The sequence below is a fragment of the Prunus persica genome, chromosome G3 (assembly GCF_000346465.2).
Source record: "Prunus persica cultivar Lovell chromosome G3, Prunus_persica_NCBIv2, whole genome shotgun sequence".
Classification (NCBI taxonomy): domain Eukaryota; kingdom Viridiplantae; phylum Streptophyta; class Magnoliopsida; order Rosales; family Rosaceae; genus Prunus; species Prunus persica.
Genome location: NC_034011.1, coordinates 990898 through 1015823, shown reverse-complemented (window position 1 = coordinate 1015823; position 24926 = coordinate 990898). Strand labels below are relative to the sequence as shown.

The following is a 24926-nucleotide window of genomic DNA, read 5'->3' as shown; positions in this document are numbered from 1 at the left end:
GTTAGGAGTTGGATGTTGGGTGGAGAGATTTTTTTCTCACGTTTTTGTGAATTATTTTTGCATATACATTAAATTATGATTTAGAGAAAAGAGAACGTTCTCCTTTAGGAAATGAGCCAAGCAGTATCCAATAGGGTGCAAAATGGCACACATCATTGAGCAATGTCCATGATATTTTTTTTTTTCAAGAGGGGTGTAGTGAGTAGAGGATCATGAGCAAATAAGGGGGTCGACACGGAGCCACCCTTGCAAATATTAAATTGAAAACCTCACAAACTGTAATTTTGGTATTACATACAAACAAATCTTCATCTTTTATTGATCACACCACAATTATTCTTCTTTGTAAATGTATAATATGGAATGTTGTTGGAAACGCTGCTGGGTAGCTCAAATTGCAATCTCAATCAGGCTCCCTTGTTTGACCTTAATTTAGGCTCCAAACATCCTGAAAGTATATATGGTAGAAGAGTTGTTATGTGGCTTTGGTGGAAAGAAAGATAAAAACAAGACAATTGTAAGGATCTTACTCTTTACCTTTGCAATCGAGACTGTGAGCGTCTTGTGCTGCACATCAGTTATGAACAATATATGTTATTAGTGCCCCAAGAGGTAATATTAACATATGCAAAATTATATTATGCGATCATGTTCAAAGTCTTCCACTACTTTGCTTTTAGTTTAGATTAACATGCCTTGGTGTGGGCTGTGATTTGGCAGTTGGCTTTGGCACTGGTTGTTCAGCCTCATCACTTGGGATAGGCACATTCTTCACCTGCAAAAATGCCAATGGAAATAAGTCTCTAAATCTTGAACATAATAAAATGAGAATAAATATGAGATGCATTGTATTATATAAGCATAATAGCATACCAAGTTCCGATACTGGAGATTAAAGAACATCTGGATGTATCTTTGCTTAGCTTGTTTCTGCTCTTTGTTCAACTGCCTCCAGAAAGTATAAGTGCTCCCCATGTTCAACACCTTGTTTGCATATATCTTCCAAGTGTAGCTACAAAATTAAGAAAACTTGTTTTAAAAACCATGGGAGAAGATGTTGGTTTTCCGATACTGCACATGTTAATATGAATGAACTCAACCAAACAAGTAGGGATTCATGTGTACTTACCATTCGTATATTCGTTGCAAACCTGCTTTTGAAAACCTGTCCCAGTATGTAGCATCAGTCTTGGACTTCTCGAAGAAATCAGCGATTTTGTTGCTTGCTTCATCACCGTTGTTGGGATCAATATGGAAACCGGAGATCCCATCCACAATGATTTCAGCTGGGCCTCCTTGGTTGGTTGCGAAGGTCGGCAGTCCACAGTTCATTGCCTCTATGACAGTAAGACCAAAAGCTTCATAGAGGGCAGGTTGCACAAAAGCTCCCCTTGTGTCAGCAATACAACGGTAGAGTTCTCCATTTCGGTTCCTATCAGTCTGTGCAGCTATCCATCTGATCTGGCCCCTAAGCTGGTACTTTTCTATCAGTGTATGCATCTTTTTTATTTCTGCAATTTCTTCTCTATCTTTTGATTTTGAAGGGTCAAAGAACCCCCCAACTACAGCAAGGTTAACCAAATTTCTCAGCCTCTTGTTTTTCCCATACCACTCAACCAAACCAGTAATGTTTTTAACAGTGTCGAGCCTTGCCATTGAGAAGATGATAGGTTTCTTCCTGTCTGCTAGAAATCCTCTGTTTCAAAAATGGTTTAGGTAGATGTTAGATTACTAGTGATCTTCATTTGAAGTCTAAAAGGAATGATTTGTTATTCCAGCGCTTACATATGTTCACTGTTATCCTCTTTACTATACAGCAGTTCTTCGATGGCAGGATGAAATGATGTCAGCCGTTTCTGCTTCTCTGTATAGGGGAAATAGACAGACTGATCGGCCCCTGGTGCAGCAATGTTAAATTTGGGATCAAATACATTGATGCCTGAAACAACTCTACAGAGCCCTGGCAGTGTAAATGCAGTATGGCTTTCATATTGTCCTGGTCTGTCTTTGCTGCAAACAACATCCGAGTACATTATAAACTATAAATGCATTCATTTGGCAAGCCCTGTCATATATAGGTATAACAGTTGTTTTCTCTAACCTTCCTGCAATTTCCTGGTATGTGCTTGCTATGACAAAATCTGTGGCATTCATTGAAATTGTGTCAGCAAGAAATTGGCATGAGAAGTGATACTTAGGATCTAATTCCTTCCACTTGATGTCTGAATCTTCATATTTGGTCTTCTCCAAAGCATGAGCAATAGTTGCCTGGTTTTGATGTGCTAGGTTAGTAGATATGAAGTGGGAGAAAATGTGTTATGTATATCTATAAGCTGAATGAATACTGACCTGAGTAATCCCCAGTTTACTAGCCATGAGAGATGCCACTAAATTCCCATCACTATAGTTTCCAATAATAAGATCTGGCTTTCCTTCCATAATGTCGAGGACTTTTGCAGAAGCATCCTAGTAATTTGAAAGAGATGGAGATTAAGAACAGAAAGCACATTAAAAAAAAAAAAAAAAAAATCAATTAGTGAACCCTGTAAGAGCATGGATTAAATTGTTGAGGGAAACATGCCTGTGCAAACAATTCAAGGTAGGGATAGATGTCAAAACGAGAAACCCAGCGCCGTAGGATCCCCTTTTCTGTCCTAAATGGCACCCTAAGAATGTTAGAGTACTTGGTGCCATTGATTGGTTCCAACTCCTGGTTACACTTAGTTCCCTTTGCTTCAGGTATGAGTCTTGTTACCTATCCAAGCCAAGAATGTAGTTAGATAATACTAACTAGTAACTATACCGAACGGCCTTCATGAGGAATTTTTCCATTGTTGTATATGAAACTCACCACAAGAATTTGAGGCTTCACAGTAAGTCCTTGTTGCTTAATTCTGAGGAGCAGTTCCTCTTCCAGAGCTTGCACTTGATCCAGAATATAAACTACCTGTTTTTAATAGAAGGATTGAAAAGCTTACAGCTTAGTAACTAATGCCAACCCAAAGAGACTTAGCTTATCCGATACAGTATTTAAATTTATACCTGCCCACCGGTGTCTGGCAAGCCAAGAACATCTGCTTGGCCAAAGTAGCCATGAGGAGAGAATATTACAACATTGAATATTATAGGAAGTCTGCTGAAAAACCTTTCCAAGTTCAATGGGTCTGGAGCTTGTAGTACTTCTGAAAGTAGTTTCATTGTCTCCTTAGTTCTTTCTGCAGTATCTCCCCACCCCTTCTCAAAGCCCCACTCCTTGAACCTGTAAATGAATGACTTTGGTTTCAGATTTCAAGTTACATGATCCACCAAAAGATAGAAGATGAGAAGTAGAGTCACCTTAGTTCAAAATTTTGGTACGGCATGTCTTTGGGGAGTGCTGAGAGGTACACTTCTGTTACAATCAGTGCCGTCTGAAGCTTTGAAGCAGTGTTGAGGTTCTCATTTAGAATAAGATTCTGTGAATTCAAAATCACATAAATACATTTCAGACATTGTAATTAGAATGAAATTTTAATTTTTATGTTTCACAGAATTAAATTCCTGGCATTCCCATACTTCTCCTTCATGATTTAGTGAAAGTAAATAATCCACAAGGGGCTGTGCATTCTCCAATCTCCCAGCTAGCTTTGAACTGGTGAACTTGGAAACAAAATTGAGTCCATTTCCAATAGAGGAAGATAGAGTTAAGTGAGGAGTTGAGAAGTCAATTGCTCTAAAATCCACCTCCAATGTATTTTCATCATTTGACCTGCAATGTGAAAGTGTTAACATCACCCAGTCCTGAGCAACAGGATGCAATGTTTCAATAGCAAGCCTCGTAAATGTTTTGATGCTGTCTCCTCTTTTTTCTTTTTCTTTTTGGTAAGATTAACCTATGTATGTACTTTATCACCTTTATTGAGATACAAAAAGCTGAAATAATTAAAAATAGATGTACCATTTCTCATCATATAACGTTTCTTTGAATTTCAAGTAGTCTCTGACAGTGATGGACTCAACTGAGAGATCCTCAGAACTGACTTTAACAAATTCCCAATACCCTGGATTTGGTCTTATGGCAAAGACAACAAATGGAGGAATAACAACAGCTTCCTGTGGATAAATATTAAGCAAACAGATCAATATATCAGCAAACCGATCATTTATAATTTCACATTCTAATTACGCCCCAAAAGAAAAGAAGGTATAATTAGAAACCTGAGTTGAACACAATATATAGCCAAGCACTCCCTCCAAGACTTGGTTTCTTTCAACCTTGTCATCTATGACTGTCTCCATTTCACTCATCAAATGGGGAAGCTTCATTATCCTTTTTCCTTTCTCAATGTACTTAGCAAAGCACCTCTTCATATGGTACCGGCTCTGCCTCAGGGCTTCCGGCATGCTCTCAGCTATGGACTCGGATCGTTTGATGGCTGCTCCTGAAGCCATATTGAGCAAACTATTGTTTTTAAAGAGACAAAGGCTTCAAGTGTTAAAGAGATGAAGAAGTTTGAGGTTTGGTCACCTTATGTTTCTGCATTTATAGGCTAAGGAATTCATTACGTATGATGTATGCGGCTGACTTGTTGATGGTTGCAGCTTGCTTTTGGTTTCGTCAAGCGCTTAGAAATCTTTGCTTTTTTTGTCATGAAATGTGTTGAAAAGAAAGGTATAAGAAGAGAGATTCACAAAGTGAGGGAAATCAAAAAAAGAAAAGAATGATTCATCCAAATACAATATAAAGGAAAAATCAAAAGAAAAGAATCTGATCTCTGGCAGAAGATATTCTGGTTTGAAAGTAGCTGTTTCTCTCTCACGAAACTAATGGTATCATTCTTTCCTTCTTTCTGTCTTCTTGCATTAGTTGGCATAAGTAAGAATATGGAAAGAAAGGGAAAGATGGCATCATCTTGAGAAACTTTATTGGTTTGTACACTATTCCTAAAAACTCAATAAGATGTGGGACGAGTTGTTCTGTATTCCAGCTCCTGAATTCCAACTTATGTTAGAAGGATGTAATAAGGGGATTCAAACTCACGATATAAAAAAACTGTGGGCAGGGAGTTCATATAGGGTGACGTGAGAATACATATGGTCATTGGGCACAAAACGTGAATAATTTATTCCGACGATACCATATTAAAATGTAAGCATTCAACTCAAAACCAATTGACAATAAGTAAAGAAATTCAAGATCTTTTAAATTATTAGCACAACCACATTTTTCAATATGGGCTAAACTTTACTCTTGTTTCCAGAAAATGACAATGATTATTGGGAGAAAGTTCGTCAAGAAATTAGTTCCTTGATATTTACTAATCTCCACTCTTTGCCTTACCTATCTTTTGGAAAACAACATGCACAAACTGAGTTGCTTTGAGAGAACCAAGCCCTCCACTTTACATAGATTGATTGGTGTTGAATTGAGTTAATCAGATGCATTGCTTTATATCCTATACAACCTCACCACTTGGCCTAACCCAATAGCTCACTTCAATTACCTAGCTTAATCCTAATTTTCTAAGGGCATGTTTCAAAGTGATTCTAGAATGGCCGGAATCACTTGCGGGAATGAAACGTTTTTTATATATAATTGCTTGTGATTTTAAGCGATTCTTGAGAGAAGCATCTCCAAAATCATTATCAAATCAGCCCTTATTCTCTTTGTGTTTTTTAATCACCTAGCCTAATTTTCGAATTTCCACCACCGAAAAATATATATTGTACGTCGGCCCGTGACCTATGGTCCAAGGCACGGAGGTCAGGACCCAACGCCATATAAAATTCTGGGCCTCATATATGGGACATGGGCCACACAGAAAAAAAAAGGGTGGCGTGCGTGCGCGGGAACAAAAAGCCTACTGAAATTAGGGTTTCCAAGTGGAACATGAGAGCTTATAAATTCAATCGCCTCCTTCCAATACTCTTCACTTTGTGTTTTCGCATAGACAGTGTTAGCGGTTAGGGATTGAATTTCGGCGTCGATTAAACTGATTACCATCGCTCTCTGAAAAAGAGTGGGCGCTGCGTATGAGCCGACGCCAGAGCTATTCGGTTTCTGCGAATCATTGAGGGCCTTCTTATGATTGGTTCTCTCGCAGATTCGGACAAAATTTACGTCTTTATTTTTCGATTCTGTACTATTGCTTCGTTTTCTGTTTGTGTTGAATTTTAGGGATTTGGGATTGAAGTGATGCTACTTTCCCCATATGATCGAAGCTGATTCAAACTTGCGCTATTTTTAATTTCCAAGCCAGAACTCTGATCTTTCCCAAATCTCAACAACTCCTTGTTCTTTATTCTTCATTTTGTTTCTTTGTCCTTTGAAATTTCATGTCTTTTTTTAGTTTGGGTTTTCAAATTTCGTGTTTTCGTGTTGGAATGATTTTGAATTTTCTTGAAGAAAACCATATAAAGAAAAGATGGAAGTGATGATTATTTCCCCAAATGATCGAAGCTGAACAAACTGAGCGACTTATATCTCTGTATTAACAGAGACACCAAGCCAGGTGTTTCTGATCCATCTTCGTTCTTTATATCAGATCTCACTAACTTGCTTTTGAATTTTGAATTTTGTTGTTTACATATTGCTCCTTGAGAAGCACCGAAAACCACGTTCTCTGTTCTTCCTTTTGTGTCTTTGTCTTTTGAAATTTCAAATCTTTTTTCAGTTTGGTTTTCCAAATCTTGAGTCTTGAATGTTCTTTTTATTTTTGCAATTGGAAAAAACCATAGATGGAAGTGATGATTATTTCCCCAAATGATCGAAACTGAACAAACTGAGCGACTTATATCTCTGTATTACACAGAGACACCAAGCCAGGTGTTTCTGATCCATCTTTTAATGGCTTTCTATTTTTTCTCTTTTCTTGATAAGTATTTTTCCTCTAAGTAGCTTGAGTCTGTATAGCATTAAATGTGATTTTAAACCTTCTGTTATGTTTGTATTTTAAAGGTGACATTCTGATTATAGGATAGATTCTTGTTTAGGGTTTAGGAGGCCTGGGTGGGTCGTGTCTTTTTATAATTTTTCCCTGACCCTCACGCCTCTCTCTCTCTCTCTCTCTCTCTCTCGACCACCACCACCAGGCCTCCACCCTCGGCGGCAGTTCCAAGTGCTTTTGCTCGCGTAGGAGCTTTGAACAGAAAAAATACAAAATACCAAAAAGAGCCCAAGTACACAACGAAAAAAACTATAAATCTGTACCTATATTGAATGAAAATAAAGAGTAAATCTGAGTGACCATTGAAAAAATGAACTACGAGTCTTGTGAGAAGTGACATTATCTTGGACATACACAATTTTAAAGAGAATCAGTAGATGCATAAACCGCATAAGTTGGCCAAACTGACACAAAAATGGAACTGCCAACGCCCGTGGTTGCAGCGGGTTTCTCAAACTGTAATGCAAAATAATCCATACAATGTAGAGAGACACCTCCATGAAGTTTACAAGACGAAATCAATATAGGTTTTTGAAGATTAAAGTAATCAAGAATCCAATGGTAGAAAAAGAGAGAGGCAGACGAAGGTTGTGGCTGGTGAGTGAGTATAAGGTTGAGAAATTAATGCTCCGCATCAAAATTTGTAATTGAACACCTTTTTTTTTTGGTTTGAAATAATCGAATACTCTCAAAACCAAGAATCGGATCAACCATGGGGTGACTTTTGGACATTGATCAATCACTGCCTAAGAATAACAACATAAAAAAAATGGACGTATTTCATTTCTAGGATGAGTTATTTTGATGAAATAAAGAACTTACTATTTCATCACAATAAGAAATGCAATCGACCAGGATTTTCTTATAACTAAGCCTCCACTCCACAGCTAATCTCCACCTCTCCTTTGACTCCATACTACTTCTTTCTCCCTTCTGCAGAACATTAGCTTTAAAGGCACAAATCTCATCTCTACAAGTGGATGACACATTGTTGAGCTCCAAAGGGGCATCAAGATTTTGGATTTTGTCAATGGCACTTAATAACAAACTATCATCTTCAAAAGATGTTGACAGATTCTTCAAAATGGTAGTGCACTTCTTTGAAATCCATCTCAAGATAAACATCTCATTTTGAATTGAGAGATGGAGTCCTGAATAAACAAGGTGTCCAACAGACCTCCGCTGGTTCTGTGGGGTTGCCCATAATCGCAAAGTAGACAGTAGCGCAAAAGATGGCTTCCCATTCTGATGGATGAATAATGACTCCTTTGGCCACGAACAGGACGAATATATTTCAGGTTCCAAGGGAATATAAACTTTGTCATTTGGATTTTCATTTAAGAGAAAGCCATAGTGCTCAAGAAGCTCCAGATTTGTATACGTTCCATAGCTTAAAAGGACCTGCAGACAATAAAGTATCATTTAAATCCAAACCTCTCATCCCAATCTCAAAAATCCAACTCTAGACCTAAGATAACCCAATGCAATCAAATGGCTACCTGTTGTCCTATATCAAGACAGTGGTAATAACTTTCAAGTGAATAGTTGATAACAATACATTGAAATTAGTAGTAAGATTATCAAACAGAACTGAAATGATACAGCCTTAAAACATTTTTATCTTTCTTAGAAAAGTGACATTTCATATTTGTTCCACCAGTGATAATCCATGGATTACATTTACACAGTACACCGTGTTTCATATAGTGGGCAGAATGCAATGCATCTCAGACTATGCGGTGTTTCATTAAGTAGTAACCATACATTGCATGTTTGAATCTAATTTAGTTCTCAAAATCTAAACTAACTTTTCCTCACTTTTTACAGAACAGAGAAATTTAAGATTTCAATGGACAAAGCAACACAGTAAGTGGCTGCTAACTGAAGCCATTTAACCATTCGCAGTAGTTATGATAATACAATTAATTTCTTTAGAAGCACTTTACGGTTTTTGTTTTTGCTAAATGCATAATCATATTATTCTCAAGAAACTTCTGGCATCCTAATATTTAAAGCTCAGTTTCTCGAACTAAAAAGTTTCTGCACTCTGAAAGTATCATGGAATTATTTATGAACCTATGAGATTATGATGCATCAATCTGAGCCATTTACTTTCTAGTGATTGTGGAATCAAAACACACCAGATATCTATGAAACCATAAGAGAATGAACCTTGCCCTACAGAGTCCATGTAATTCCTTAAACGTTACATAAGAGAACTATAAGGTATGCTAGCAACAGAGTGAACTGAGTGGCATTACATGATATCAGAAAGACAGCACAGATACCTAGCTAATGCCGGAGAGCACTACTATCCCAAATTGTATCACCCGAGATATTCTATAGCACCTGCTGCCAGACTACTACTGCCACATATGCTTGGAATTCTTGAAAACTTTCATCAAAATCAAAGCATCCACAACTGATTCTCTTTTCAACAACTCGCCAAAAGCACCATTACATCCTTCAAGCTTTTGAATGCTCTTCTTCTTTAAGTTTTCCTTTTCCCCTTTTGCTAACCACTAAACACTCCTTAAACTCTAATTCGTCCATCCACCCACATGTTAGACTACCTAAAATGCAAATAACATAACTTGTTTCACATCACTATTTGTAGGGCCACTGGTAAAACCCAACTTTAGAATTTCCTTTGCCTTCTTTTAGCCCCAAAATAAAGTCCCTTTTCTTACCCTTTGAGAATCCCAAAATCCTAAGCAACGGCACTAGCTTTGTTAGAAAAGGAACATCCTCTTCAGAAGCCAAAGACCAAACATGATGGCCTAAGAGAAATTTTTATGGTAACCAAGAGTCAGTTCATTGATGTCTTTTTCAAATTTCATTCAAGAATAAGTTAATTTTTAAAGATAGACTAAATATCTAATCTATGTTTTGGGGCACCTTGAAAAAACAAAGATGGACTAACCTAATAAATGACCACAAAATATACACGCAGTGAAACTATGTCAACTTTACATCCCATAACTAAAGGAAAATTTGCATATGAAGGGCCAGAATGTAAGGGATGTAAATCACTTAACCATTCTCAGCTACTGGTGAATGTTAAGAGAGATGTAAATCATTTCAGTGTAGTTACATGTCACCCATGAAAGTAGAAAAATGAACTTGGTAGAATGAGTACCAGAAAGCTGTAATGCAACAATAAACTGTATCTTGAATAGGAGACAAAGAAGCCCATATTACCTGCTCTCCTTTTTTGTAACTTTTCTTAGCATAGAAGCAATATGCATCAACATCCTTCTCAAACCCTCCATCAGTTAATCTTCGTGAATCAGAAACAAGCTGCTCCACATCTGCCATACCCGAAGTATCCTCATTCACTAAGTCATGCATTGTATGCTCCATACTTTCACAACGAGATGGCTCTTCTCCAGGTGCAGAATAATTAAATAAGTCTCCCACAGGACATAAGCACCCAGCTGCATCCCATGGTATATGCAATGTCCTTGAGGATATCTTTAAAGGAGAAAAACAATTTAAGGATTCGAAGCATTGGAATATTAATTAAAAAGAACAGAAGGTCCAATCTTTACTCCATAAAACAAGTAATAGAAGTGATCAACAATGTGGATTAAACAGTCAGAGAAATATAAGTGAAACTAATCAATCTGATGAATAATTTCTGGCTATCTTAACATTGAATATTGCAAATGCCATAAAAGATATACTTTTCCCTGATGTGGAACTGAGAGAGAAAACAGAAGAGAAAACAAAAAAGAGGCAGAAGAAGAAAGCGAAGAAAGAACTAGAAAAAAGAGAATAACTCTAAAACCCAAGTACAATTGCTCTTTGGCATACGGGCAATTCCAAAACTATGAGATACCTAAAACAGAAAATTACTGATATAATAGAATGGTTAAACCCAAATTAACTCCCAAAAATATTTATTTCAAATAATAAGTGAAAAAAACTTAAAAATTCAATCCTATTTAAACCCCAAGCACAAATTTTCTTTTTGCATCCATCATCATGTCCATTTAAACTTCCAGGACCAAACCAACAAGCACGATAGTCCTCAAACCCGGGAAAAAGTATACTCACAGTTGCAGAAGCCCAAAGCCATGCTTTAAAGGTCAGAAGTTGAGGCTTGAGCTTAAGTTGTTTCATGAGCGCATTAGCTTCTTTCCACTCATATTCAGCCTTCAATGTGGCCTTCTCAGCAGCCCAGATAGCATCATCCACCTAGAAACCATATCAGATATTGCAAAAGCAAATTTTCAACACAAATTCTAAATCCTGATCAAGAAAAAAAAACTTAAGTGAGCAGAATGTAACTGAACTTGCAGAGCTTGCTTCTCAAATTCACCAAAAGTTGCTAAAATGTCATAACTGCGCGGTAAATTCATAAGGTAAGGGTGCCACCATGAAATCTTCCCTTTACCCATTTCATAGAGTAAACAAACAGCCAATATCTGCATAGCATGAAATGATAAAAGAATTTAATTTTATCAAAAACAAACAATTGGGTTATCAATACAGCAAAAGAACGAGTAAGAAAAACCTGGGTAGGGGACAGAGAGTGATGGGCATAATCATTGACAGAAAGGGAGAGTTTTTCATCTTTCAATAACAGACTTTCCTTTGTCATCAAAACTGATTTTGGAACTTTGAGAAGTAACTCTCCTTCTCTAAGATCACGGGCAGCCCCCAAACCTCTCCTGCAGCATTTTAGTGAGTTGTAAGCAGAAGTTGATTAATTTACAGAGAGCTTGCGATTGTGGATATTAATCTAGTAATTGCATACCCGCCAGCGCTAGGAAAGTAGGAGACGTCGAGAGAGTGACCCAAACACGAATCCCCGCAACAAGTTGAGTCTGATATTCCAATCTCTGCTGCCCATTTCAAAAGCCTTTCGAGGTATCCTTGTCCTTGCTCCATCTCCCACCCTACCCCTTTTTTCTCCCCTTTCAGACTTCTGTCACTTGTTAATATTTGTCCAAAAAAATATTATAATAATAATAACATTTTCAAATTTTTTTAGTTCTCTCTAGTTGTGTACAGGCTTCATAACTATTGCGTTTGTCTGTCTACTTCATTTTGTTTTATATTTATTTGCGTTTGTACTAGAGAAATATGTAAGTCCTTATTATACTTTAGACATGGAAAAGAACTCATGATGGGCAATTCCCCACTCAATTCATAATTATTCGATTATTAGTCAGTTTCTTGACTTCAGTGACGGATCTAAGATTTTCCTTCCCAAACTTTGGGAAAAAATTTCAGTGATTCATTACTCCAAATTCCTTATAACAATGGAACTCTCTCGCTCTCTAGTAAATTTTCATGTTCATGTGCCACAAATTATGATGAAAAAATAATTATAACTCAGTCTCGAATTCGACGTCTCCTCTTTGGGTTATTTCAACAAACAGTAGGTGAGCAACACCTACCAAGGGCTCAAAGATCGAAACTTACATGGAGGAGGACTTCATATGGTCACAAGGTCAAGCGATTTCGTTTTGTCCCTCTGTGGATCCGTCCTTGCTTGCTTGGTGTGCAAGTTTTTTTCTTCTTCTCCATTTTACTATATTAGAGTTTTTAATGTTAATAGTGCCCCACTCATAATTAATACTAGCTTCTCTACACGCGCTTCCGCGCTTGCGAGATGTTTTTTTTAAAAAATAAGTAAATTTATTTTAGAATTAAAAAAGATAATGGGTAGTTGTGTTCCATAAAAATAGGATCCATTATCTGCTTTTTCTTTTTCTTTTAATTTTTTTAAATATGAAAAAGTGTGAATTTACCATATTATCCTCATTTAATTAATAATTTGAATTCTTAATGTTTGCATTAACCAAGGGCATTTTCTGATATTTTGAATGTTTCACCATTCTCTGTCTTTTACTTTATATATATAGATAATAGAAAATTAGTTAAATACTCATTCCTATACATAGTTCTATAAAAAAAACCATATACCATTCAATGTATATAAACACACATAAAAAAAACCCAAAACTTACAGTTGTTACATTTTTTTAGTTTAATTAGTTAAATAAAATACCTTTATTACCCTTTTAGTATTAAATTAGTTTATTTGAAAAATTCTGGGCACTCTGTCTCTCGTCTCTCTCTCTTCGTAGAATCCAGGTCGGCCAGTTTTGGCTGCGATCTTGGTGCTCTAGCCACGGCTAGACGCGTGACTGGTCAGAAAATGATCGGAGGAGGCCGGCGAACCATGCTTGAGCCCATCCCTGGCGAGCCCAACCTCCCTTCGCCGTTGCTAGTTCCAGGAACCTTCGAGGGTTTCGAGTTTTCCCACACCTTTTTCGGCGGTTCCGACGACCGTTGTCACCGATCCAGGTATGGAATTCGATCCTCTCCTCATGCTCTTTGCTGATAGTATAGTTATTTGGGATCAATTTTAGCTTTTGAGAGCGTGAAACCGCTGTCATTTCAATCCTTGCCTTGCATTCAGCTTTTTGGTTGCTAGGCTCTGAATTCTGAAATGGTGTGAGAGCTTGTTGAGCTAAAACAATTGATTATTTGAGCTTTAGCTTCAATCAAAAGGTATAGAGCAAAATGGCTATCGGTGGTTTGATCTCAAACTGGAATTTCGATTCTTTTATCGGCTTAGGTACTGTTGCGTTACTACCTTATCCTGATGTTTTTGTTCTTATTAGTTTTTGGTATTTTGATTTTGGTTACATTTTGTGAATTGTAGCTTCTCAGTGGAATTAATGCATGCATATGGTTTGAATTTTATAATTTTATTTTCTGATTTCCATTTTTGTGAGCTGAACGAATTTGTTTATTTGTTTGCATGTTGCTTCTCCTGCTTTGCATTATCATCTAGTTATGCTGGTACATTTTCGGTTGCAAATTGTTGATTTTGCTGCTAAATTTTTCAGGGAATGTAGTAATTTAAGCCAAGTCTACCTTTAATTCAACAATTCACCAATCAGTATGTATGTATGAATATATATATATATATATATATATACTGAGCAATTTTGGGTTGAGCGTGACCAAGTCTACCTTTAATCCATATATATATATATATATATTCATGTATGGATGAATATGTACTGAGCAATTTTGGGAATGCTTTTATCTCTCTGAGTTCATTAAGGACTTGCTTAATTTAGCCGAAGAAATTTAGACAATTTATATGTTGAATTGGAAATAGATGGAGGGATTGACAATTTGGGAATGCTGATCAACATAACTTATTATCTTCATTTTGATGTTTCTGAGGCAATTCCCTTGTTACTATCTGTAACTCTTTGATATTGGCTGGGAAAGTATGTCAAACAAACCACACTGTTGTGATTCCCTTGTTACCATCTTCATGCATGGACTGCCAAAGGCCGTTCTGAATTTTCATCATCGTTAACTGTTTCACTTGCAATGTCACTAGCTTCGGGAGTTTCCTCAAGGAATTAGTTTTGGTACTCAGGTTCTTTTGGACTCTCCTTGATGATGTCTTCTGACCCAATTTCAGGATATACTTTGAATATATCAGAATTTCCTACTTCCGGCAAGTGTGTCTCATCTGTTTGTGTGATAACTGGAGTGTCTGGTTTACTAGGGGCCTCATTTGCCTTCTTCCCTACTTCAAGTCCAGCTTTTTCTTCATGATCATCTGTCACAAATGTCTTTTGTAGCTTGTCCTCAACACACTCTTTAGCTTCCAAGGTTGCTTCATCATTCTTAATGTCAGGACTTGCAACTATTGTTGAGATTGAGTCATTCTCTGTATTTTTATCATTGTTGAGTATTGATTTTGAGTGGTATAGAGTGGTACACTTTTATCGTACCTATTATGCAAATGAAATGATGTAGTTGTTAACTTCCAATAAGTGGTATGAACAGTTGTTATGCTATTCATACCTTGCAATTGAGTTGATTTATATAACATAGTATTAACAATGTACTTTTATGACATAGTATTAATAGATTTTCATTAACAAAGCATGCTCTATATTTTGCTCTATATATAGCTGTGCACTTGAAGTTTATGATATGCATAATGTGATTTTACTAGGAAGATAGTTCTATGACAGAGTATTAACAATGTACTTTTTTTCTTGTAGAGGTATTTCCTTTTGCCTTTGCAATTGTTTCTGGTAAAACTATGGACAAATTGGAGGTGGTTTCTGCAAAGGATATCGGATGTCTTGCTAGGCCTTTTTGGATTTTTTTTGAATTTTTTGTATGAAATGGTATTAACAATGTACTTTTATGATATGGTATTAACAATGTACTTCAAGTTTACTGGGCTTATTTTGGGTTTTTTTTTTGTTGAGTTTTTTTGTGTTGGGCTTATTTTAAGTTTATCGATGGTAGTCATGTGATTTATAGGAACTTCAACACTCATTTTTTATGTAGTAAATGGATTTTGGGTGTGTTTCTAAAGTGCATTTCATGTGGATTTTTTAAAATATAATTTCAGCTCTTATTTTAGGTATATTAGTGAAGTTCTCTTAATATAATCTCTTGACTTATATCCAAGGAAAATTCACTATTATACTCAATATAAGGGCCCAAATTATTTATAATTAAAAAAATACATGAAATGGACTTTAGAAACATACCCAAAGCTCATTTGCAACATAACAAAGAGGCTTCGAACTTCCTATAAATTACAAAACTGCCATCGATTTCTTAAAACAAGCCCAACTCCAAAACCTCATTAAAAAAAAAAACCCAAAACATTCAATATGGGGTTTTTAGGTTCAATGGTCCCTAAACTTGGACCCAATTCGTATTTTGATCCCGCAATTTCCAAAATTGTTCTCTTAGTCCTTTAACTTTAGTTTCGTTAGGACAAATAGTCATGCCGTCAATTTTATTAACTTTTTCTATTAAATTTGAGCATGTACATGGCACATGGTGTACTGTTAATGGTCAAAATCGGAAATTGCTTCAGTCTACTTCCATGTCACAAGGATTCCATAGTCAGCATCCCACATCAGTATCCCCATCTAATAAAATACTGAAATTTGGAAACCAATTTAAGTTTAAATTTAAAATTTTACAAATATTTTTTGCACCCATTTTATCCTTTCTCTTTGACACCCGCTCTCTCCTCCGTCCCGTTTCTCTCTTCAATCAATCCTCCTCCATCATCACCCACACACCCCAGATTCCTCTTTTCCTCTTCAATCACTCATCCTTCATCACCTACACACTATCTCTATGCTTTTTATCATTTTTATTTTATTGAGTTATTTATTTGCGAATTCTAGAAATTTTGGACATGGTGGAGTTTGAGAAAGATTTGGGTTGGCTTGGGTTCTATGGAGGAAAAATGTACAGTTTAGGGAAGAGAGGAAAAAAATGGGTGAAAAAAAATAAAAATAATTCAAAAATACCATTTTGTCCATACATTTAATATTGAAGGTAAAACAATTTGTCCTAATGAAAGTGAAGTTGAAGAACTACGAGAATAATTTTGGAAATTGAAAGACCAAAATATGAATCATGTTAAAGTTCAAGGACCATTAGACTTAAAAAAACCTTTAATAGGGCATCAAATTAATTTAATAACAAAAATTAAATTCAATAGAGTCAGCTGTCATTTTTTAGGTTTGTTTATAGAAATTAAATAGTGTAGGATTTATCTTCATCACTAGTGCTAAAAATAGGTATATAATTAAATATCTCTATTTCCAATGGCTAGCAGATTTGGGGATAAACAACAATTGCTAAAATTAGATTTGTAGCAATAATCCCTCAACTATACTCGGAGTTATATTTTGGTTACTCAAATCAAATATTAGTTGTAGAGGTCACTCAATTGGGTGTTGTGTTGCACCATTAGTCCCTATCGTCAAGTCTCTCTAACGGTATGGACTAATAGTGCAACACAACACCTAATTGAGTAACCTCTATAATTATTTTTTGGAGTTGAGTGACCACAATGTAACTCCGAGTATAGTTGAGGAATCATTGCTACAAATAATCCTAATTGAAAAGTCATATTTGCCCATCAATAATCTAAGAGATGCTTGTCACGTCATCATTTTAAACAAAAAAAGTCACATACTTGACGGTAGGGACTAATGGTGCAACACAACGCCCAATTGAGTGACCTCTTCAACAAATATTTGAGTTAAGTGACCAAAATGTAATTTCGAGTATAGTTGAAGGACCATTGCTACAAATAACCCTTAACACTATTAACTTAGGACATTCCCACACACCTAATGGACTAAAACTAAAGATTTTTGGTGTTTTGTTGATACCCAATCCTACTAGGGAGGACTACATGAGTACAAAACAATTCCTCAAGGGAAAAAGCCCACGTTTGAGGGCCGAAATCACTAGACTACCCATTAGTTGAGCCCAATAAGGAACAAAGGTCAAGATGAGTCATATTGTGAATCACCTTACTTGAAATCAAAATATGTGAAGTGCCATAAGAATCGGATATGATTGCACTTTCATGTGGCATAGCATTATTAGTCGGGAATAGCAAAACAGTGTTATCCTCGTTACAACTAAGTTTTTCTCATCCTTCACACCCCTCGAGTCACAAATGCAAAATGTGCATTGTCATGCACCCACCCAAAGGCCTAGAGGCGTGAACTAAATTAGAGGCACACGATTGACGTTAGTATTCCCAAAAGGGGTCAGCATACGTCAAAGTACCAGACCTTGAATGGTCAACCATCAACGACTCAGAATATGCCACATTTGCTAAATACTACCATGTATTATGTTTGGTAAGCACACCCTTAGAAATATGTATAAAATTGCACTCTCTCATGAGTGGAGGAAAAATAAAATCTTTGCTTGTTTGGTATAGTTTTCTCATGGTTTGGAAATGTATTTATTCCAGTTCTTTTATTACAATATAACTTCCATTATAAAGTATTTCGTGATCAGCATTTTCTAGCGAAATTAGAAATTGTTTTTGGAATTGGCATAATATACAGTTACCGTTACCTAGGAAAAAAAAATTGTTTTATGATTGATACCCAAGAAAACGCAAAGTTCAAATTTATAAAATTGAACGGTGGTGACGAAAGTGAAGTTATGGCGACAAAAAATGTACTTGGGAGGAATTCAACGGTTATTACATGACGATGTTTAAATTGTTCATTTTTGGAGGACCTTTCCTATTAAGAGAGACGATAATATACTAAATTCACGCTCATAACACAGATGCTAGGATTCAAACTCATAACCTTACTTGAGGGAGCAGTTACTTCACACCACCACACTAATTAGGGCTCTTTTGGGACTGCTTTTCTAAGAAGTACTTCTACCTATAAGCCTTCTAATAAAAGTGCTTTTATTATAAAAATCTTGAATTTTCATAAAAAATTAAAATGCTTCCTAAAGAAGAACATAACAGGTGCTTCTTCAGGAAGCGTTTCTATGACCCAGAAGCACTTCTAAACTTTTATGCTAAACACTATTGGAAGCGCTTTTAGTTATCAGAAAGCACTTTTGGCCATTCTAGAAACACTCCCAAACAAGCCCTTAGTCTTTTATAAGCGTTGTTTAAACTTTGAATGCAAGGAAACAGAAACACAACCGTGATAAAGTAGTCTAAAACTAGTCTAATGCAAGTCTACGGAATTCAATAGTTGACGAATGATGAAAATTAAAGGCGGCTTGCCTTTGCTTACCAAAAATAATAAAAAAGGAAAAAAGACAATGGCGGCTTGGCGAATATTGATCGATGATTAATGAGGTTCACGTGGAGGGATATACGTTGAGTGGGCCGTTAAATTTTAATTCAAAAACCGCCAAAAAAAGTAATTACAATATAAATAAAAGAATTATTAACAAGCAACAATCGCCAGCCATTGGATAGGCTCTGAACAATTTGGTACAACTTGGGACACTGCTGGATCTGAGCTTGAGACACCCATATATATCCCAATTGCCCATTGGCCATGGCAATTGGCAATTTGGGTGGTCTTCTTCTGTCGTGTTCATCGTCTCTCGACAGAAAAGGGAAAACGCAGGATATGCTATATTAGCTGGTCCTGGTGGCATCGATCCTTCCTTGTATAATTTTATGCCATATGCTTATAATACAAGGGAGAGAGGGAGAGAGAGAGAGAGATAGAGAGAGACACATCTGCGCAATCAACTTACCATATTAGACAGATGATTCTTCTTCTTCTTCTTCTTTGTTGGTGAAATTCAAGTGCTTTAAATTGGAGTGGGGATTGGTGTGAGCATATGTGACATGATAAATGTCATGAGCTGGTTTGAGAAGCTGCGTTGTTCTTGTTCTTCTCCCAATCTCAGCCGCATCATTGCCTTCCTTCTCATCTTCATTCTTTATCATTCTTTCCAGTTAGTTTCCAAGATTCCTATACACCATTCCCTTGAAAAATAATAACCAAAATCAAATTCCTTTGCTATTGGATTTCATTTAATCATTCCATTCAATTTTCCCATTTCATGCCAATCCCAATGGACCCAAAAGATTTTTTCTCTACTGATTTTCTGGAAGGTATGTTTTCTTATATTCTCCACCAATCTCTGTCTCTCTTAATTTGAAGTTGCTTTCGACATTTTGGGTTCTTGTTCTTTTTTGGCAAGCTTGTTCTTTTTGGTCTGAAAACTCTATGTTTGTGTTGACCAGGCTCTATTTCGTCTCACATTGAGAGGCAGCACAATGCATGCCCTTCTGTTATTGTCATTGGTGGTGGTATATCAGGGATTGCAGCTGCACGTGTTCTCCATGATGCATCTTTTAAGGTCAGTGATTTGCGATTATTAGTATTAGATATATCTGAGGATGTTTAAACTCATGATGGGTCTTGGAAAAAATTGTATCTTGCTTGATTTCAACAATGGCTTAGCTTTACTGTCATTGTTTTGTCAGGTTATCTTGCTGGAATCACGAGACAGACTTGGTGGCCGGATTCATACTGACTACTCATTTGGTTGTCCAGTAGATATGGGAGCATCATGGTAACTTCATTGCTCGTAAATTTTGGGAATGCAGGACCCCTCTTTACAATTTTCCTCTGCTTTTACCAAATTGATTGGGTATATAGCTGTACATGTCAATGAAAAAATTGCCCATAGGCAGTGCTTTGGTTCATGTGGCACTATTTAATGTGTTTTGTTGTTTAATTTGCTTGCTCTATCTGTTTTGTTTCCAATTCTCTCTGCTGCCTGATTAAAATTATCCCCTGTTGCATTACAGAGAATCTTACAAACATGAAAATTTTAGTCAAAAAGAGTTTTGTGTATTCTCCATAGATGTTGGTCACCCTTGCCGAGTTTACTGTTTTCAACAATGAGAGTCTTGTTACTATTGGCATTCCCTCTTCCCTGTTCTGCCCTGTGCTTCCCATAGTTCTTTTGTCTTATGCGGACAAAACAAACACAGAAGCCTTTCTTTCTCTAGCCACTTATATATGAAAGTATGTAGAAAAATGCATATTTGCTTGCTGGGCCACCCATAAGATAGGATTCTGTGCATTCACAAGTATGAATCTGTTGTATGCATAATCTTTAGTGTTTGCTGTGTAAATGTGTGCACAAATCTGCATGTGCGCACACAAGTAATCGCAAGGGCAATAAAGCAATAAATTTCTAGATGTCACAGAAAATGAAATGACATTGATGATGTGACTGGGATGTTGTATGGCCTTAGCATGTGAAATATTTCTACTCTGATCCTGACTAGATGTTCTTTATTGAAGATATCATAAGGAAAATAAATCCTGGCAGCAAGATACTCATTAGCCTGCATCTTTGTCATATTTTGTACCTTCACGCTAGCTGAGTTGAGATGAGGGATGCTTGTATTTCCATAGCCAAATGCAATGCAATAATGTTCTATTTTTGTTTTCTCTCTCTCTCTCTCTCTCTCTCTCTCTCTCTCTCTCTTGTAGCCGTGCATTGCATTTGAAGAACCAAAGAAGAATTGATGGCTTTATTAACTAACAGTCTAATACTCTCTTCAATTTTATTTCAGGCTACATGGTGTTTGCAATGAGAATCCCTTGGCTCCACTGATACGCCGTCTAGGACTTACTTTATACCGTACGAGTGGTGACGACTCTGTGTTGTATGACCATGATTTGGAAAGGTAATTACATCCTTGCTGTGTTAACGAATTAATTATCTAATTGATCTAAATGAATTAATTTATGGAATTAGAAGTATCTAATTGATCTAAATGAATTAGTTTATGGAATTAGAAGTGAGATTGGTACATTCACAGAAGACCATGAAGTTTTATTTTATTTTTTATTCTTCAATTATTTTTTGTTGTTGAAATTTTCATCTATAAGACAGTAGAAAAAATTGAATTCGTGGCTTACCTTTTGCATACTTCAAAATTTTGTTTTCCAGCACATGCAGCAATGATATTTTGATTCATAATGCAGTTACTTGTACATTCAACATAGCTTGTATATTCAGTCTGAAGTATTGTCTTGAATATCTGGATTCCCTTTCAGCTATGCACTTTTTGATATGGATGGAAGCCAAGTTCCTCAAGAGATGGTCATTGAAGTTGGTAATACTTTCAAGCAAATTCTCAAAGAGGTAGAATCTTTAAACTGAATTCTGCGTGTTTTTTGTTTTGTTTTTTGTTTTGTTTTGTTTTTTGTTTTTTTTGTAATTATGAATCCAACACTGCTGAAATCTGCAAAATACTCTTGTTTAATTTCTCTAGACCGAGAAAGTACGGAATGAGAATACTGATGACATGTCTGTCTCTCAAGCAATTTCTATTGTGATGGATAGGCATCCAGAATTAAGGTATTGGAAATAAATTAAATTAGGACACATTTTATTGCAGTATGTTTCATTTTTACTGATTTTACTTCTGTGTTCTGTAGACAAAACGGACTTGCTCACGAAGTGTTACAATGGTACATATGTCGAATGGAAGCGTGGTTCGCTGCAGATGCAGATGTGATATCGCTAAAAAACTGGGATCAGGTTCAATATCTAAACTTTTCTAATTACTCTTGGTGGGCTGGCCTCCTTACAATTGATTCCATGGGAAAGAGTGCAGTTTAGTAAATACCTTGGGAAAGAGTTCTCTAATGGTGAATGAATTGTACTTGATGAATAATCTGAGTTACGGTGCATGTATTTGGAACAGTATGATTACCCCTCACCTAGCTGTTCGTCTTTTGAAAATTTGATAGTTTATATTTTTATGTCATTATCAGCTCTTGAGTTACCCACCATTTATGCAAAGAACGTGGGTTTTCTAAACCCTCTCCTTCTTGATCTCCATAGGATTGATTTCACTGGTACTTGAATCTCCATAACAATTTGCTAAGGCATAGAGTGGCTTTATCCTTTAAGTTTAAATGAATCCAACTAAAATGAAAACTCACTTTAACTCATCTTTTCTTTTCTTTTCTTTGTTTGAAGCTTTACATGACCAGGGTGAGGAGGGAATGATTGCTTTATTTAAATAATAAACAGTTTCTACCCAGGAAGCTGAACTAGTTTTAGAGAAAGCAAAGTGCCCGAGATACAGGAAGAGGATTATACACTGATAATCAATTAAAAAGACTAGTGAGTTGATCTTACTTCAGAAATATCGACCCTTTAAAAACACAAAAGTCATTAAACTATAATGCAAAATTGTTAGCTTCTTTAAGACTTCATTTTGGGAATTGAGTGTCTGTTTTGTTCTTCCAGAACATGCTTCTAGATTTGATGTTGAACTCTGATCCCCAGTGGTATTGCACTGCACATTGGGAAGCATGTCTATTATTTAAATTTATAAATCATGTCATGTTCTGGTTTCAATGGCTTGAATATTTTGAACCAAGTAGCAAGTCAAAATGCTAAAACCACTTATTCCAGTTTGCAGCACATTCTTTCCTGGCCTTTGTGGCTCATTCAGTCTTTTACTGCCAACATTATCTACTAGTGTGATGCATGGATCAGTAGCTGTATGTCTGTGGCTCATTAAGAGAGCGAATTTTTTTTATTTTATCTTGATATATAGCCATATGTCAGTGGAAATTTTTGTGTTAGGCAGGTAATTACTGGTTGGATGCATTTTTCGTCTAGGTAATTTTGAGTTATATTTGGATGAAGGCTTACACAGTTGAGGGTCCTTGTTATACAGGAGCATGTTCTTTCTGGTGGCCATGGACTTATGGTGCAAGGCTATGACCCAATAATAAGGGCTCTTGCAGAAGATATTGATGTACGCTTGAATCACAGGTATGCGTGCTTGTACCATACCAGAAAAATGCGTTTACTTCAGTTGGTGTGGGTGCATTGTGAGTTGTGAGTTATACAAACAAAAAAATTGACATAATGCCATTGGGGTAGCGATATATATACCTTTTGATAAGGTGAAAGACATACTAAATCGGAACTTGCATCTTCTTTGCTATGAATTTCTTAGTTATGTTTCTTAATGCCCTTCCTGCCACCTTTTGTTAAATTTTATAATTAGTTTCTTCAGTCTTTGATAAGCTTTAATTTTTGTGATTATAAGCAGGGTTACAAAGATATTAAATGGGCATAACAAGATGATGGTCACAATTGAAGACGGAAGAAACTTCGTTGCTGATGCAGCTATAATAACAGTACCCCATGGTATTCTTAAAGCCAAGATGATTGAGTTTGAACCAAAGTTGCCTGAGTGGAAGGTTGATGCAATTTCGGATCTTGGGGTGGGCAATGAAAACAAAATTGCCTTGCGATTTGAAAAGGTTTTCTGGCCTAATGTAGAGCTTTTAGGCGTGGTTGCACCAACCTCTTATGCATGTGGTTATTTTCTCAATCTTCACAAGACCACAGGCCATCCGGTCCTTGTCTATATGGCTGCTGGAAGGTTTGCATACGACCTTGAAAAATTAACTGATGATGGTGCAGTTAGTTTTGTTATGTTGCAGCTTAAGAAGATGTTACCTGATGCAACTGATCCAGTAAGTTCATTAGTTTCAGCCAGTTTTGGTCAATCTATGTATTAGTTGTTCTAGGAAATTTTGTCATATCTAACTATCAGAAATGGGACAAAATCTCTTCTCAATGTAGGTGTTCTGTAGTCGATATTGATACGAATATTGTCGACTTACCTTTGATTGGTTTGTCTGTAACAGGTTCAATATCTTGTATCACGGTGGGGAACGGACCTGAATTCTCTTGGATGCTACTCGTTGGATTTGGTTGGAAAGCCTGGAGATATATATGATAGGCTTCGAGCACCTTTGGGCAGTCTTTTCTTTGGAGGCGAAGCTGTTAGCATGGACCACCAAGGATCTGTGCATGGAGCTTACTCAGCTGGAGTTATAGCTGCTGAGGATTGTCAGAGACATCTCCTAAATAAATTTGGTAGACTGGAAAAGCTTCAGCATGCTTACATTACGGATGAAGTCCTCGAAGCAACAGTTCCCCTGCAAATCTCAAGGATGTGAACCATTTTTTTTTATACATCAAGAAAAATAATATTAATAAGGCTTTACCATTGTTGGTCTAATTCTGTCTAAAATTTCTTCCCAAATTGGAAAACACAGACGGGCTTTCTAACAGTAGGCCCCAAAATTAACATGTTAAAACGATGTTAGTTTGAAGCCCTGATTTGCCTCTATGTACCGTTGCTAGGCCGGTAAACAAATCGGATTGAGGTGAATTGATATATTCCAAGTTCGAATCAATTTATAATGGGATTATTGAATTCTGATTATATTCGAATGATTGATCTCTTTTTTTTTACAAGCGATATTAGAGAATTAGCCGTGCACCTCTTGACATGAGACTCTGTGTATGGGCACAAACTGGCAGTTGTGCACCTCTTAACATAGGTTTTTGGGGTCAAGACCTCTTAACATAGGTTAAACTTGTGAAAACTAGCAGATGGATTCCCATCCTACATAGTGGAAGCAAAATCTGACAGTTCTCGAAAGGAAAAAAAAAGTCATAAACAGTTAAGTTTATGAAAAATAATCAGTAATTTTAATGAAAAGAAATGAAAAATTAGGCCAACATGCTGATCAATGAAGGTATCGTGATAAAGATATAGCCCCAAGCCAACCCAAGTAGGGGGAAGAAGACATTAGACGCAAGGCCTGC

The 24926-nt window shown here is 36.4% G+C and overlaps 3 protein-coding genes and 1 long non-coding RNA gene across 5 annotated transcripts; 2 read left to right on the top strand and 2 right to left on the bottom strand.

The window, feature by feature from the left end:
• On the bottom strand, positions 156-4611 carry LOC18781998 (sucrose synthase 7). 2 transcript variants are annotated; one of them, XM_020559830.1, is made up of 16 exons: positions 4508-4611; positions 4198-4421; positions 3938-4092; positions 3556-3748; positions 3337-3455; positions 3043-3259; positions 2852-2947; positions 2582-2755; positions 2350-2466; positions 2102-2268; positions 1786-2010; positions 1130-1696; positions 874-1012; positions 696-775; positions 538-567; positions 156-448 (listed from the first exon to the last, which is right to left on the bottom strand). In XM_020559830.1, the coding sequence occupies exons 2-16, from the start codon at positions 4381-4383 to the stop codon at positions 433-435; spliced, it is 2481 nt and encodes an 826-aa protein (XP_020415419.1). In that variant the 5' UTR covers positions 4384-4421; positions 4508-4611; the 3' UTR covers positions 156-432. The 2 variants fall into 2 exon arrangements, with proteins under 2 accessions (XP_020415419.1, XP_007216050.2); XM_007215988.2 differs by lacking the exon at positions 4508-4611 and having other exon boundaries at positions 4198-4482.
• LOC18783863 (protein SET DOMAIN GROUP 40) lies at positions 7206-11896 on the bottom strand. The gene is made up of 6 exons (XM_007215229.2): positions 11689-11896; positions 11446-11602; positions 11225-11356; positions 10986-11126; positions 10128-10400; positions 7206-8327 (listed from the first exon to the last, which is right to left on the bottom strand). The coding sequence occupies exons 1-6, from the start codon at positions 11820-11822 to the stop codon at positions 7713-7715; spliced, it is 1452 nt and encodes a 483-aa protein (XP_007215291.1). The 5' UTR covers positions 11823-11896; the 3' UTR covers positions 7206-7712.
• LOC109947785 lies at positions 12982-15307 on the top strand. The gene is made up of 2 exons (XR_002270546.1): positions 12982-13247; positions 14981-15307. It is a non-coding gene; the product is annotated as an uncharacterized LOC109947785 (long non-coding RNA).
• On the top strand, positions 18721-24547 carry LOC18782544 (probable polyamine oxidase 4). Its single transcript, XM_020560545.1, has 10 exons — positions 18721-19365; positions 19498-19613; positions 19741-19829; positions 20845-20958; positions 21332-21419; positions 21550-21635; positions 21716-21818; positions 22972-23069; positions 23353-23782; positions 23957-24547. Exons 1-10 carry the CDS (start codon positions 19314-19316, stop codon positions 24269-24271), a joined length of 1491 nt encoding a protein of 496 aa, XP_020416134.1. The 5' UTR covers positions 18721-19313; the 3' UTR covers positions 24272-24547.